Here is a 15,383-nt window from a genome sequence, read left to right as displayed (position 1 = left end):
AAGGTGAAATGTTTATGCACGTCGGAAGATCGTTGTTTTTTTTTTCAAAATTGAAATGCAAATATAAAACGAAGGTTTGAGGACCGTTCTTATTTTTACAATCATAAAAATGACATTTAAAACTTTGTAAGTACAGAATGTTGTACTCGTGGAACACCCATTGCGATCGGCAAACGTGTTGCTGCAGTAAACAACATTAAACTGTTTTGATTGGGAGAAAACAATTGGTAAGTCAGTGTAATTATGGCCAAATACGCCAATCCCAATATAAACGTTTAATAAAACACAGCTACTTTATTCTTTACTGACCTCAAACATAAAACACGCGCATTTAGTTTACTTTTGCAAGGTTTACAATGAACCCGTCAATCGCTATTGTGATGCAAACAATCAACGCGTCAATTGGTATTATGACCCTGAAAATTCACGTCACAATCGCTACTATGTTGTAATAAACAATCTGCTAAGGCAACCCAATTAATATTATGTTGCTTATTCGCGCACTGAACAATACTTTGCCGTGTTGCATGTCCTCGCACATGAAGCGCTGCTCTAAACATTTGCCGTCATCTATGACGTCATAATGATTATTACGTCATACGATTTTTACGTCACTATAGCCGGCCACCCCATGAATGAAGCAAAACTTGGCGCCTATGACTGTGGGCGTATGTGTTCTTAGGCAAAAAACTTAACTGTAATTGCTCCAACCCTAATGACTGACAGCCGTATAGAAAAATAATAAAAAACGGTATTAATCATTCATTCTATACTTTTTCTGGTAGTTGGACCTCTGACTGTTTTATAAAACAAAATGTTGATAAGGTGTGTTGTTATTCTTCTGGTGGCTTCAGCAGCTTTTGCTGGGGTTGCTAGGCAAGATAGAGTTTTGGATCCAAAACTGAGCGACAAAGAACCAGGTTCTCCGGAATATGATCATGAGGCATTTCTTGGAAAAGATCAGGCAGAAGAGCTTGATGAGCTCCCGGAAGAAGAGAGCAAGAGGCGGCTTGGGATCATTGTGGATCAGGTGGATAAAAATAGGAATGGTCAAGTGACAGAAACTGAACTTTTGGAGTGGATTAAATTCACACAAAAGAGATACGTAGACGAAGATGCGGAGAAACAGTTTAAAATTTATGATAAAAATAACGACAATATGGTCCATTGGGATGAATATAAAGTCACAACGTTTGGGTTTCTTGAAGATGATCAGGAGCAAGTTAATGGAGAAGATTCGGAAAGTTACCGGAAGATGACGGAGAGAGATCACAGGAGATTTAGGGAGGCAGATGTTGATAAAGATGATCGTTGCACAAAGGAAGAGTTTAAAGCATTCCTGCATCCAGAGGAGTTTGAGCACATGCGAGATCTAGTCGCTAGAGAGACTTTGGAGGACATTGATAAGAATAAAGATGGTTTTGTGGATGTGAAAGAGTACATCGGAGACATGAGGAGGGATGACGATGAGAAAGAAAATCTCGAGTGGGTCGTCCATGAAGAAGAGCAGTTTAAGGACATCAGAGATACAAATGGAGACGGGAAAATGGACGTAACAGAAATTAAAGATTGGATTCTTCCAGCGGATTATGACCACGCTTCAGCTGAAGCAAAACATCTTGTTTATACGGCAGATGATGATAAGGATGGAGAACTCAGTAAAGAGGAAATATTAAACCATCATGACACCTTTGTTGGTTCTCAAGCCACTGACTGGGGAGAGGCTTTAAAACGACATCAGGAGTTTTAAGTTTGGAGCAGGCTGAAAATATAAAGTACATAAAATGCTTTTTTTAAGTAAAATTAATTTTGGAAAGTATTTTATGTACTAAATTGGCTGCCTACTAATTGTTACTGCTTTAATTGCAATTGGCAACTGAAATTTGACAGAGCTGTATCTGTATTCAAGACACAATAACCTAAAAATGATTTGGTATTAGAAAGTATGAACTAAATTATTTTTCTACCTTTTTCCTACCAATTCTGACTGCTTGAATTGGCACCTGAAATTTGACAGAGTTGTATCTGTATACAAGACACAATAGCTAAAAATCCTTTTTGATTCAGCTTTTATAAGGCTAATCCTGCCTGTGCCTCTTGATTATAATACACACTGCTCTTCCAACCTTAGGAAATAGTAGCACCTTACTACATGTATCAGCATATCTATTCTCATGCAGTGTTTGCTTTATATATGTGATGCCAGAAGACTGACAAATTTTAGTACACTAATAAGTATTATTTTATTTATACAAGTAGCAGTATGTTGTAAAAAATATTGTTAAAAGTAAAAGGCTATGGATACTTTTTAAAATTGTGTGATAGATAGTATTAATATTTTTATTTAGCTCTTAAAGTTTTTTTTTAACAATTAGCAACAGTTAGCCAAACAGGTATCCATTACCAACTATAAACTAATAGCCTATGAACTAACTACTAACTAAAGTTAATATTTAGGTATTCCTTTAATTCTTATACCTTTGCGGATTGTGCATTTCGTTAGCTATAACGGTAAACTGTTTAAAAACACATTAGAAGTTGTACTAAACAAAATTTATATACCGAAATATCCCTTTTAAAATTAGCCAAATATTATTTTTACTGGTGCAGAGACAAAATTCTCAGTTTTTTAAATGTTAATTGTGACAAAATTTATTTTGCTAGAAATTTTTTACAATTTCTTTTCTTTACTTTTGTTACAATTTGTGTTATACTTCTCGTGTTTGCTGTATATTGCGTTGCTTGCAAAACTTGCAAATGAAAATATTAATAAAAAATGCACATTTTTAACAGTTTCTTTCTGTGTATGGGGTATAAATAATAAAATAGATCAGAAACACATTAAGATAGTAGAGGTTTATAGAAATATTGTGTATGATTAAAGAAGATAGTAAAGTTAAAATGTTACCTTAAATAATAAGCATCAGGAAAATAAGATTTATTTACCAATAACATATGTTTTTCTGTTGTTTTTTACATAAAAAAAAATAATATAGTAGTAAAACAACAGCAATTTAAATACCTGTAGTAAACAACCATTTGAGGCGGGACTAAAACATTTTAAATAACGATAAAAAATTTGAAAAAGTGTCATGAAAAAATGTAAATTGCACCCTATTCTAGGCATTTCAAATAAAAAGTACCTGTTATTGTAAACCATAGTACATTTTCAGACACACTATTAAACCCTGTATTTTTAATGTTTAAAATTAACGATTGAGTTAGATTATGTTAATATGTGAAGAAGCATTTTCGTAGCATCATTTACATTAGAAGAGCCACAGTGTTAAACTCCGTCAATCCAACACAAAAGTGGTCATGCTTGAATACCTTCCCCTCAAATTACAGTTTCAGCTCTAGAAGTGCCAGTTACTGTCTCAGCATTTGTCCCAGTTGATATTTCAACGTTTGACGCAGTTACTGTCTCAACGTTTGTCCCAGTTGACATTTCAATATTTGACGCAGTTGCTATATCAGCATTTGACCCAGTTTCTGTTTTAGCATTTGTGGTTTTACTTTTTGTTACAAGGTATCTCCCAGTAACAGGTGAGCTTCTTAGTGGTCCAACAAAAGGTCGCAGTACGTTGTCGCGGAGTGGTTTCCACCATAATTTACGGACATCATTTCGCCGCACACATACAAGAAAGAAAATACTAACACCCTGCACAGAATTGGGTACATACCATATTGATATAACATTTTTACTTGATGAAAATTAGAAAAAAAATCCTGTAAAACCATTGCACGATATTAACACTGTGTACAGAATGTCAAACATACCATATTGACATAAAACTATTTATGAAAATAAGAAAATAAATTGTGTCAGTACTAGTAGCCTACTCCACTGTTAGAGTAATTCTACCTTCACAAAGTTGTATCAGTAAAATTTCCAACACTTTTTAATTTTTGTTACAAGCATTTTATGCATGACATATAACCAAATGTTTACTGTAATACAGATGCCCACACAATTATTATTGTAGCTAACATTCTTAACAGAATTTTTCATAAAATAGCTTTAAAATTTACTTCACATTTTTTTCAAATGTGGCTTATACAATTTTTTTACAAAACTTTTTTATATAATTTGCTTAAGCCAGATAACAACACAGAACTTATTTTATTCCTTTGCCTTTTTTATTTAATATCATTTCTCACTTACTTCTAAAGTTGCAGCTATAGTGAAAACCCAACTCATGACCAAAATAAAAGTGTCATCATTAGATAGTATCATAAAATAACCAAGTACCCATACAAAACCAAGCGTGCCTGCCAATGTACATGCCATAAGTAAATGTTGCCCAGCAGTTCGCTTTTGCATTGTTGATTGAACCTATGGTAAAAATAAGAACTAATTTAAACAAAATACGATTTTAAAACACTTTGCTAGTTACAGTGTGTTCGTTTACTTTAACCTGTACAAAAAGGTTAAATTTAGTTAAAATTATTTTTTTAAATTACAATGCGCAATTTTTGTTACAAGCTGTATGAGACAAAAAATGGAAAATTTTCTGTTTTCCTTTTATTTTAATTGTTCATTATTTATCTTCATTGTATAGAAGATTCTATCATATGTTGCACCATTTTATAAAAAAAACACAACAATTTTAATAACTTTTAATAATGATATTTATTTAACTTTAAAATAATAATAACTTAAAACACAGAGATTCTATCATATGTTGCACTATTTTTAGCATTTTATAAAAAAAACAAACAATTTAAATAACTTTAAAATAAAAATAACATTAAATACAGACAACAAATTAAAAATACTCCAACTCACCCTCTTTCTATTCCAAGTTATATTTCGAATAACGAGAAAAAATATTACAATATTTAGCAGCAGAACAAGACCTACAGGGAGTAAAAAGGAAATATACAGGGATATTCCATGTAACCAACAGTGAGTCTCAGCAAGAAATGCGGATGTTGGTTGTTCTGTTATTTCTGAACAAAATAAAACAGATTAAAAATAGTGCAATTTTTTTATTAAACGGAAAAGCATGGAGCCATGTTTTAGTAAAAAATGCAGTATTGGTTGTTCTCTTGATATTTCCGATAAAAATTATGCAATTTTATTTTAAACGAAGAAGATGAATCATCACTAACCTGGCATTTATGTAAAAGGTTAAAGAACTTTTCTAAAGCCTACAACTTCTGCACATAAAATAAATAAATAGCACTTATTTTTTAACAGAATAGCAGACCAATTTCGAAAAAATATACACAGGAGAAGCAATCATTTAGTTCTTTTTCACGAACAAAATGTTTCTAGCATTTGGTATTATAAGTGTTAATAATAAGCAACCTTTCCAACACTGTAAAACTGCACCAGACATTTTGGTATGTCTTGCATTTGCAAGCTATATATTTTCAGTTAAATTGCCCAGTGGTGTAATGTGAATCTAAATTTTCCTGGCTGGAAAACAACAGTCGCTATAACATGGGTGTTATGTTTTATGCACCTCGTGCTAACTTACACGTTACCATGCATGTTACTTTGTGGGTGATAAGGTTTTTGGATTTTTCTTTTTTTTTATATATATTACTGATAATTTAGACAGCCCATTAGTGACCACTGAGTTAAAGCAATAAATTGCCTTTAAGTATCTTGCCCAATGACATATATGCGCACTATGGTGGTAGAGATGAGCCTTGAACACATTACCTCCGGGTTAGAGGCATGCGCGCCCACAACTATGCTACGGCGCCGCCTGACAATTTAAACAACCCATAATGGTTCAAATTCGATTTAAACCACCTGCATTTTTAGCTTTGTCTTCAGTATAGTACTGTAGTGCATGGGGTTACTTGTTAATCAGATATCTTACCAGCTCCACATATTGGTGGGTACTCCGGTGATTTTGACAGTGGTAGAGTGATGCCTAGGTTTACACCAACAATGAAAATAGGAATTCCATATGACAGAAAGTATAATGTTTTGGTGACACGCACTATGCTTATGTTTACAATCTGGAAAAACGTAACAAGGTAAAATATTAAGGACCATTTTTTAAATATTAAAGACCAAATAAAATATAAAGACATGCCATTTTTTTGAATTAATAAGTATAGTTTTTATAAGACTGGTGTATTATAAAAATTAAAATTTATTTATAATATGAACAACTTTATTTGTCTCTTCAATTACGGTGGCAAAGATTTAGAAATATTTTAATGAAAAGACAGGATATAGCGACAAAACAACAGTTGTTAAAACACGCTTACAGTTAAAAACCTTTTTACATTTATAGTTGGAGAAAAAATATGAGTAGTTGCTACACCTAGCAGATAAAGGATTCATTTTTCTTTAATCATTATCAAGTTAAACTTCTAATAGAAACAAAAGTCTGCCTAAAGACACAGCTCATGCAATAAAACAAGTCACTATGCAATTAGGAGAAACAAGTGCGAAAAGACACAAGATTACTTACTTTTACGAAAGCAGTGAAGAGAATGTATCCATACACAGCTGTCCACATCCATGTTGTTAAGTTAAAGTAATGAAGAAACGCAGTGCTCGTGATGCAGATGTTGGTGTTACTCCGAAGATCAACTCCTAAGATGAAGACAAGGAAGACCAATGCTTGGTTGATGCTGATGTTAATAATTGTCTCATTGGGAGCTTTTTCTCTTAGTTCTCTGAAATGTTTTATTGTATTGTTAGGTTTAATAATTTTTTTGCTTTGTTTCGTAAAAAAAAAAATTCTTATATGTCCATTGAATTTCTTTTGTTGCGTATAAAAATTTTTTTTGGTGTATTTTTTTTTGTTTCTGTTATTTTTGGTAAGTGATAAAAATGTCCCAGAGCCCATGGAAGTATGGTGGGTACATAGGTTTTAAATAGTCAAGTTATATTGCAGCAGTCTTTATAAATACGCAACACGTATGGGAGACCGGGGATGGTTCGAACGTTTTTTTGAAAATTTCTAATAATTTTTTTATGTGCGTCACATGAATTTAAATGTTAGTTTGTTGTAAAGGGTGATCTTTTGCCGAAAAAAGGTAGAAGAGTCGCTTGCCAAAGCAAACTAGAAATGCATGAAAAAGGTCAAATTCCTAAGGCTCTCAAGTACCGGGGCAACATCGGACATGACCAGGGTCACCTCGGACAGTATACGTTTTTTGGTTTTATTCAACACCGCTGGTAATGGGTGTCTTTTTGCAGTATACAGAAAGTGGTTAGTAGGCCTGCCTGTAACCCAGAGGTAATGCTACCTTTGTGGGTGTATGTGTCCTTAGGCAAGACAACTAACCGCAATTGCTCCAACCCAGTGGTCACTAATGGATTGTCCAAACTATCAGCTATACATAAAAAAGAGAAAAAATCCAAAAAAATAATTACCCACAAAGTAACATAGTAACTTGTAAGCTAGCACCAGGTGTATGAACACCCGTGTTATAAGGACTGTCGTTTTCTGGCCACGCGAGGATAAAGTTACATTTAATTCAAAAAGTTGTTACTTGACTTACTTGAAAGAAACCAGAATTACAAAAGTGATTATTAAAAAGACAATGGAAAAGACACATCCAGTGTTGGAAACCGTTGTAAGAACTGCATCTTTCGGAACTTCATGTACATTCTGAAATGTGTTTTCATGAAACCATCTATGTAAGTTAGTTACATAGCTGCCGTTAGGTGGTGGGGAAAACTACATTGAAGAGTTTGACATGCAGTGTAGAAATGAACTATTGTGTTCAATGTAAAACTACGCTTGTTATATAATAGCATTCTACATTTTAAGCATGTTTTTTGCATAAATACACCATGCATTTTCTCTTGATTACAACAAATTGTATATTTCATGAGATGCACAAAACGTCTTTTTACATTTCACTTACTACTAGCAGAGCAAAGTTAGTGAGATGGTTGCATGAACATTGAGCTGGCACCGAGTTTTCAATCAAACAACAGCCTTCCTTGGACCAAGAATTTGTCGCGAAGTCCCAAAACACACAGGTGTTGTTCGTATACATGGTCTGAAATTTAATGTAAAAAATTACAAAACTTAAAAAGTCATTTTCTATATGAAAATACGGAACATATTTTTTTATTTTAGAAACTAAATACCAAAAAAATAAAAAGAAAAAAATTGAAGAAAAAAATGTAAGGTTAGTCATTATCAACATTCATTCTCACTTTTTGAGTTGTGGTATCAAAAAATTCCCCAACTTTTAAAGTAACTGTGCTATGTGTGATGTTCACTGCATTGGAAAACCCTGAAACAGAAGTATTGCCCACTGTAGCACTTGCAACCTGGAAAAAAATAAAAAAAACCATCAGAAATAAAATTGCCGTAGTATTGTGGTTAAAGGGCTTGCTTTTTCAGTTTTGACTTGGCCCAAAGGATATGGGTGTAAAACTTAAGTCTGCTGCAATTGTGGGCATATGTGTCTTTCAGAATGTGTTTTGCAATTGTTCGAACTCAGTGGCATTCTATGGGAAACCAAACTTTACTCTATACAAAAAGTTTAAAAAATCAGATATTTACCTACAAAGTTACATTTGTGACAAATTGCAAGCGAGAAATTGTTGTATAAAACAGAACACCAATGAACAAAGAATGTCATTGCCCTGCTATGGCAGACAAATCTACTTTAAAAGAAAAACTTAATAAAACAAAAGAAATTAAACTTTGAAAAAAAAAGAAAAAACAGCTTACCCAATTGGCTCTCTCCTTGTTTTGAAATAAGGTAGAATCTCTATGGAGAATAAAAACAAGTTTTGTGTTTTCTTCCGCTGCTCTGCGCTTACGAGAAATTCCTTGATTGTTAAGAGCAGCTTGTATTGCTACTGCTGGTATGTCAACTCTTATTGGTTGAATTAGATTCCCTGAGCTGCTGTTCTCGTATATCATTGGCTCAAATCTTGCTGAATTCATAACACTCTGATTTTGTACCTGTGGGAATAAACTTTACAGATAAATGGGCAGGGGATCTTCAGTAATAGACCCATTAACATTATTTTTGTTTGCAAAACAATGTGTTAAGTTTTTTTTTTCAGAATTTATAATTTAATGAGGAATAGCAGAATGCATAACTGTAGTTATGACAAAAAAATAGGCCAAAATTGCAGAATTGTAAAGTTTGTGGTGAAATGAGGAACATTCTACAAATGACATCAGTAACTTACAAGCAAATACTTGCGTTTGAAACCCCTGTGCATGGTAACATTTAGGAAAACTGTTATAAGAGATACTATGCTATGCTTGCCACAATCTATTTTTATCTATTTGGGTATAAGCAGCAAAACGACAGTTGATAAAAACTATGGAGTATGGTACAATCAGTACAATCAGTTTTTTAATTTTTTTTTCAAATTTTTTTAGGACAAACTATACAAACCTGGGCCACAATATTTTCAGTTAAAAAGTTGAATTGAGTAGTTGAAACGTCAACTTGAAAACCCAGGGAATCAAGTGATGATAAAAGAGAAGTCTCTGATCCAGCAGGTGATGTTAGTTGTATTTTTGTAGTTATGTGGTCAGCTATGGAAACTACTTTCTGATAAATGTTTTCCGTCACCTGTGAATATGCAGTTGCACAATTTGGTGGGACGAGAAAATAGAATGAAAAGGTGTCCTATTGTTTTTTTTTGTTTTTTTTACCTTACTATATCAGTAGAAACAAACAGTGTATAAATCATTAAAAAACAACGGTGTTTAAAATAAAAATACCTGAATGTCCCCTTCACCAGCAAGCATGGTAACTGATGATATAAAGTTAACCACATTGTTTGTGTCGTTGTCGCTGACAATTTCAGGCACTGACGTGATTAGATCCAACTCAGTTAAAACCTCTTCAATTTGGGTTGCAGTTACATTTGTGATGTTAACCTAAATTTTTTTTTTTTAACATGGTGGAACAAGGCATTATGTAAATTAATTATGTGCACTAAACCCATTATCCTTAAATAAAGGTGTAGACTAAATTGCCAGTTGTAAAATATTGATATTTTTTTTTTAGATGGTAAACTAGACATTTGATAATAATGTTAATTTTACATAGACTCGTCTAGGTGGCGGCAGACTTAACCTTTTTCTGTTAAATTTATGCAATTTCAAACTGAATTTTGTTGTATAGTAGTAGTTTTTTTGTCTAATAAAATTTAAGTATGCAAACATTGTAAAACCGAGCTTAGATTATGTTATCAACTTAGAATATTAGGTCATTTATTGTCATGGTTTAATTGAAATATCGTGTAAAACATCATATCCCTAATAGCTTATATATGAGGTGTAATGTATTGTTGTTATAGGGCATAACAAGATATGCATGAAATGAGTCACCAGTTCACCACTAAACAGAGGTTGCATGATACAGTGTGTGTCTGGTTTGCTGTAATGAAACAAACAAAATAGAGTATATTAATATTTGTCTTTCTGGCCTATTTTAATAATATTTTTAAGTTACAATAGTATAAATTTCAATTGTTTCTAATATTTTTTTTTCTTAATTTTAATTTTTTAATTATTATAACGGTGTTAAGTTAAAATGACATACTTTTGTTTAAAACCTCAATTAAACAAGAAATTAGATACAGTCAAATAAAGCAAGTAAGTAGCCACATGCCACATCATATACCTGTTCTATTGCAGTTTGAATGTCATTAGCAAAGTTACAATCAGTAAAAGACACAGAAGACTCCAGAAACTGAACAGTGCTTCCACCGCCTGGTTCGGTTTGTACACCGCATAAAATAGAAGCTATGGGGTAACCTGTAGTAAAAATAGATTGTGCAACACTGTGAACTTACAATTTAACTTATTTTTAATAGAGATATTAAGTGAATGTAACTTACTTTATCCTCGCGTGAAAGAAAAACAACAACAAGCTTTATAAAATGTGTGTTCATTCACCTCATGACAGCTAACCAGTTACCATGTATGTTACTTTGTGGAATTGTGGGTGATTATATTAACTGTTATATTGACCATTAAAATAAAGAAATAAAAACTAAAATGTAGCAACCGTGCTTATTTTCTTCCAATTAAATGTAAATATGTTTTTGTCTGTAAGTGTGTTTTGACAACTGTTGTTTTGTCGCTATATTCTGTATTTTCGTTTAAAATATTTTTAAATTTTCGCTACCGTAATCGAAGAGACAAATAAAGTTATTCGTATTATAACTAAATTTTAGTTTTAAATAAGACACCAGTCTAATAAAAACTATATATATATAAAACGCTACCGTAATCAAAGAAACAAATAAAGTTATGATTAAATAGAAATAACAGAAATAAAAAAGTTTGTTTTAGTATACTATTATTACTAACCCGATGCACATCTTTCATTTGAATAAGCAGTAAGGGAAGTAAAAGTGAAATTAAACGAAACCATCACCCCACCAATACTAAAAGATGCAAATGAACATGTATCTGCAAGAGATATACAAATATGTTATTTTTGTAATGAGTATTCACTGTTTATTTCAACGCACACAAGTTCCATTTTTATGGTATGGGAAAACAAATTATTGTTGGTTTAAATTAAACGTTTTTGTATGTTTAATATGCTAAAAACACATGTGTAGAAAGATACAAATATGTTATTTTGTAATGAATATTTACTGTGTATATCAATGCAAACAAGATTTTACTGATTAATCTGTGTATAATATAAGATGTTTCATCATGCAACTTTTGCAGGGGATGTGAATATATAAATAAAATTACATAACTTTAAAAAGTCAGAAATTCGACCCAAAAGATGCTTTTATAAAGGCATCACTGAAAAAATATCTGTGAACACTGCTCACTTGTGCAGCTAATTTCTCCCAAGCCTCCAAATCCAGGGTCACAGATACAAGTCGCAATTCTGTCCCCACTTCCAAAGTCATAGTCAAACGATTCCGGTATTAACGCAGTTTCAAGAACATGGCACGTTGCATTGCTTGCACAATTCTTTCCCAAACATGGGTTTTCTAGAAATGTTCAAAATCAACATATCATTTTGTCATTTTTGTTAAATATTAATAAATTAGCTTGTCAAGAAATTTTCAAAATCAACAAATTAATTTGACGAAATATGTTTAAAATTGACATGCTAAAAATTAATGCAGTTTTAGTGGATTTAGTGACACACTGTATTCAAGACTGTGATAGGTCCTTAGAGATTTAAATTTCAAAAAATAATATAAAGATAAAAAAAAATATTTCTACCTTGTTTTAATGTGCATGTTATACTTTTATAACCTATTTTTTTAGCAAAACCTAAATGCTTTTAAAATTTTTAGTTAAAATATTTTGATCATATGGTTTTGAAAAAATATTCATTACTTCTAAAGTTACAAAAAACTAACAAATTGGTTGTGAGTTTAACTCTTACCATTGAGTATGCAGGTACTATTGGTTCCTATAATAAAACCAGGATTGCATTGACAAATAAAACTCCCCACTGTGTTACTGCACATTGTGTTAACTGGGCAAGGGTTAGAAATGCATTCATTGATGTCAACACATACACTGAAACCATTATTAGCAAAACCTTTGCGGCAACCAGAGCAAATGTAGCTTCCTATAGTATTATTACACTCTGAATTGAGGCAAATCGTGGGGTCTACAACACACTCATTAATGTCAGTACACGTGAAGCCATCTCCAGTAAAACCAGCAAAACATGTGCAGTTATAACTCCCTGGCATGTTAGTGCAATTTGCCATAGGGTGACATTTATCAATCTGGCATTCATCTATGTCTGCGCACTTAACACCATCGCCCACAAACACATATCCCGCTTTGCACTTGCAAGTGTAGCCCACATTTTTGTTTGGAACATTTAAACATATAGTGTTTTCCCCACAGATAGTTTGCCCGGAACAGTGATCTGAAATTGAAAGTATACGATTATATATAAAAATGCTTGTTCGTGGAAAATGTAGTGCCCTGAAAGTCTTTATTTGGAATAAAAATAAAGTAAATTTTAAGTTGTTTTTTATATATTGAAGTCATAAATAATAAAATATGTGGAAACTCCGATAATAGTAAAAAAAATTGTACAAGTCAACCTGCAAAAAAATAAAATTTGAACAAAATTGTTATGCTAATCCCCTTTTTCCCTATTTTAAAACTTAAGAGTGATGGTTTGTTTTAGAAACTACCAGCAAAACATTATATCCACATATGTTGGCCCCAAAAAAATATAAAAAAAGTACATATGGGGACCAAATATAAAAAAAACAAGAGAAATTCAAACCTATGCTGCAGTTTGGAAGTTGTGACCACGTTGCATTATATGTACATGTTGAAGTAACTGGAGTCCCTGTGTATCCCTGAATGCATTGTATTTGTCTTTTGCAGTTGTAACCACATGCACCATAGGCGTGTGGGGCTGGTTTTGATCCAAACGGTAATGTTGTACTACTATCGCATTCTAAATAGAAAATAGGGGACTGAGATAAATGTATGCATGAATGTAATGTAACTTACTTTATCTTCTCATATTTGGAAAATGACATTTGTTTAACACCAGTGTTCTGTTTCATACACCTTCTGCCAGGTTGCCAGTTACCAAGTATGTTACTTTGTGGGTGATTGTTTTTTGGGGATTTTTTCTATTTTTTATGTATGGCTGATGATTTGAACAACCCATTAGTGACCACTGGGTTGGAGCAATTGCCGTTAAGTTTCTTGCCCAAAAACACATATGCCCACAATGGTAGCACCGAAGAGCCTTGAACCGATTACCTCTGGGTTAGAGGCAGGCCACTAACTAACTGTGCTAAGGTGCCAGTGTACTAATTAATGGTTAATGTATTATTCATTTTAATAACTCAGGTGCTAGTGAGGAATCCTCCCCCCTATTATTCTAATCCAAACACTTTATATATATATATATATATATATATATATATGTAACCAAAGATAAAAATAAAGTTACATACCTTTTACAATTACTCTCAAGTCGTAGTTGGGCGAAGAGAAACAACGGAGACTCAACGTAAAGTTTTGCGTAAGGGGCGAATGCAGCGTCAACGTAGATTGTATATTTCCATTATTATTAATATTGCAAGTAAACGAAACGTTAGAGGACGAAAAGTTCTGACACCCTATGGATTCATCAAACATACTTATTGTTGAACTACTGTAGTTCCAATAGCACGAAGAAAGACCGGACGCCTGAATGCCGACTGGTATTACAGAAAAGTTGGTAAACCCTCTTGCTCTTGTTATCGTTTGATTGGCAGATGAAAGAATGACGTCAGAGCCAGTACTCACACGTATTGATATTGAGAAGGCGTCTGTGTTTCATTTAAAAAATAAAATAAATGAACAAATAAATAAAGCAATAAAAGAATGAATGAAACTTGTTTATTCTTGCGTGGCCGGAAAACGGCAGTCGTTATAACACGGGCGTTCTAGCTATTTCATACACCCCGTGCCAGCTTACGAGTTACCACAAATTTAACTTTAAAAAACCCTCCCAAAACAAAGCACCTATAAAGTGCTTGTTTTTGGAGGTATTTTTATGTTTGGTTGGCATTGCATTTTGCAACAATGCATGCTGTCCAAATCGGGTTAGACGTACAAAATTAGTACAAACCTTTAAACATCAGAATTGTGAGGCAAATTGGTACGAATAGTCGTCGAAGCATTCTCCAGATGCTAATAGTAAAATAATCTGCTAACTATACGTATCTGTACCACGTGTCGATAAAACATGTTTAGCATACATTTAATCTGTCTTTTATAAGCTGATATTGTAACTTTCGGAACTAAATATCAACATGCTTGCTTTGCTCGTTACGCTCTACTGATAAACTTACTACTGCGGTATGAAACAGTCGACAAGTAAAAAAGTTACTACACAAAACTTGTTTGGTCTAGTTTTGGAACGTGAGATTATTGACTGTCTATTATCCACCGGCTTTGCAACTCATAACAATAAAATATCCTACGGTGCCACACGTCATAGCACGAAAACTATAGTTACGCAGCAGTAAATAATGTAACCGATATAAAACGTGACTAAAAAGAGTTTTGCTATACGGGCAGTTAGGCCAATTGTTTCCTTGATTGAAACAGTACATCCTCCAAAAAAGCCGTAGTTTTTACAAAGCAGTGCAAGGGTCATTATCTATAATCGCTACCGCCACGCACCGAATCTGGTTCAAATCTCAATGGTAAATTTTGAAAAGTAGTAATTACAGAGAACTGATATCAAATTACGTGATCACTAATTATCAAAATAACCGTATACTTTACTAGAACATAGTAGACTATGTAACAATAGTGTGAGCAGAAACGACACAAAGAGCGCAATCGACCGGTAACCTAATTCGAAACAAGTCACGTAAACTATTCCAGTTCTCGCTTTTTTAGGTTGTTTTTCGGGCACAGCGAAGGAGCGCAAAGCTTTTAACTTAAAGTGTCTTGTTT

The 15,383-nt window shown here is 33.0% G+C and overlaps 2 protein-coding genes across 2 annotated transcripts; one reads left to right on the top strand and one right to left on the bottom strand.

Annotated features, from left to right (window-relative positions):
* Positions 1 to 752: 752 nt before the first annotated feature.
* Positions 753 to 2,785, top strand: LOC100184283 (calumenin-B). Its single transcript, XM_002123378.5, has one exon. The coding sequence runs from the start codon at positions 815 to 817 to the stop codon at positions 1,748 to 1,750; it is 936 nt and encodes a 311-aa protein (XP_002123414.1). The 5' UTR covers positions 753 to 814; the 3' UTR covers positions 1,751 to 2,785.
* A 12-nt stretch (positions 2,786 to 2,797) lies between these two features.
* On the bottom strand, positions 2,798 to 14,658 carry LOC100179538 (adhesion G protein-coupled receptor E1-like). Its single transcript, XM_002120603.5, has 18 exons — positions 14,548 to 14,658; positions 13,889 to 14,245; positions 13,201 to 13,377; positions 12,334 to 12,831; positions 11,765 to 11,929; positions 11,283 to 11,384; positions 10,591 to 10,724; positions 9,684 to 9,842; positions 9,352 to 9,531; positions 8,670 to 8,906; positions 8,147 to 8,263; positions 7,849 to 7,986; positions 7,480 to 7,589; positions 6,441 to 6,648; positions 5,838 to 5,979; positions 4,790 to 4,953; positions 4,166 to 4,336; positions 2,798 to 3,661 (listed from the first exon to the last, which is right to left on the bottom strand). Exons 1-18 carry the CDS (start codon positions 14,597 to 14,599, stop codon positions 3,338 to 3,340), a joined length of 3,435 nt encoding a protein of 1,144 aa, XP_002120639.2. The 5' UTR covers positions 14,600 to 14,658; the 3' UTR covers positions 2,798 to 3,337.
* Between the last annotated feature and the right edge of the window lie 725 nt (positions 14,659 to 15,383).

This window comes from Ciona intestinalis, chromosome 1, assembly GCF_000224145.3.
Source record: "Ciona intestinalis chromosome 1, KH, whole genome shotgun sequence".
NCBI classification, from domain to species: Eukaryota; Metazoa; Chordata; class Ascidiacea; order Phlebobranchia; family Cionidae; genus Ciona; species Ciona intestinalis.
The sequence above is the reverse complement of the archived record's forward strand: the minus strand, read 5'-3'. Positions and strand labels throughout refer to the sequence as shown.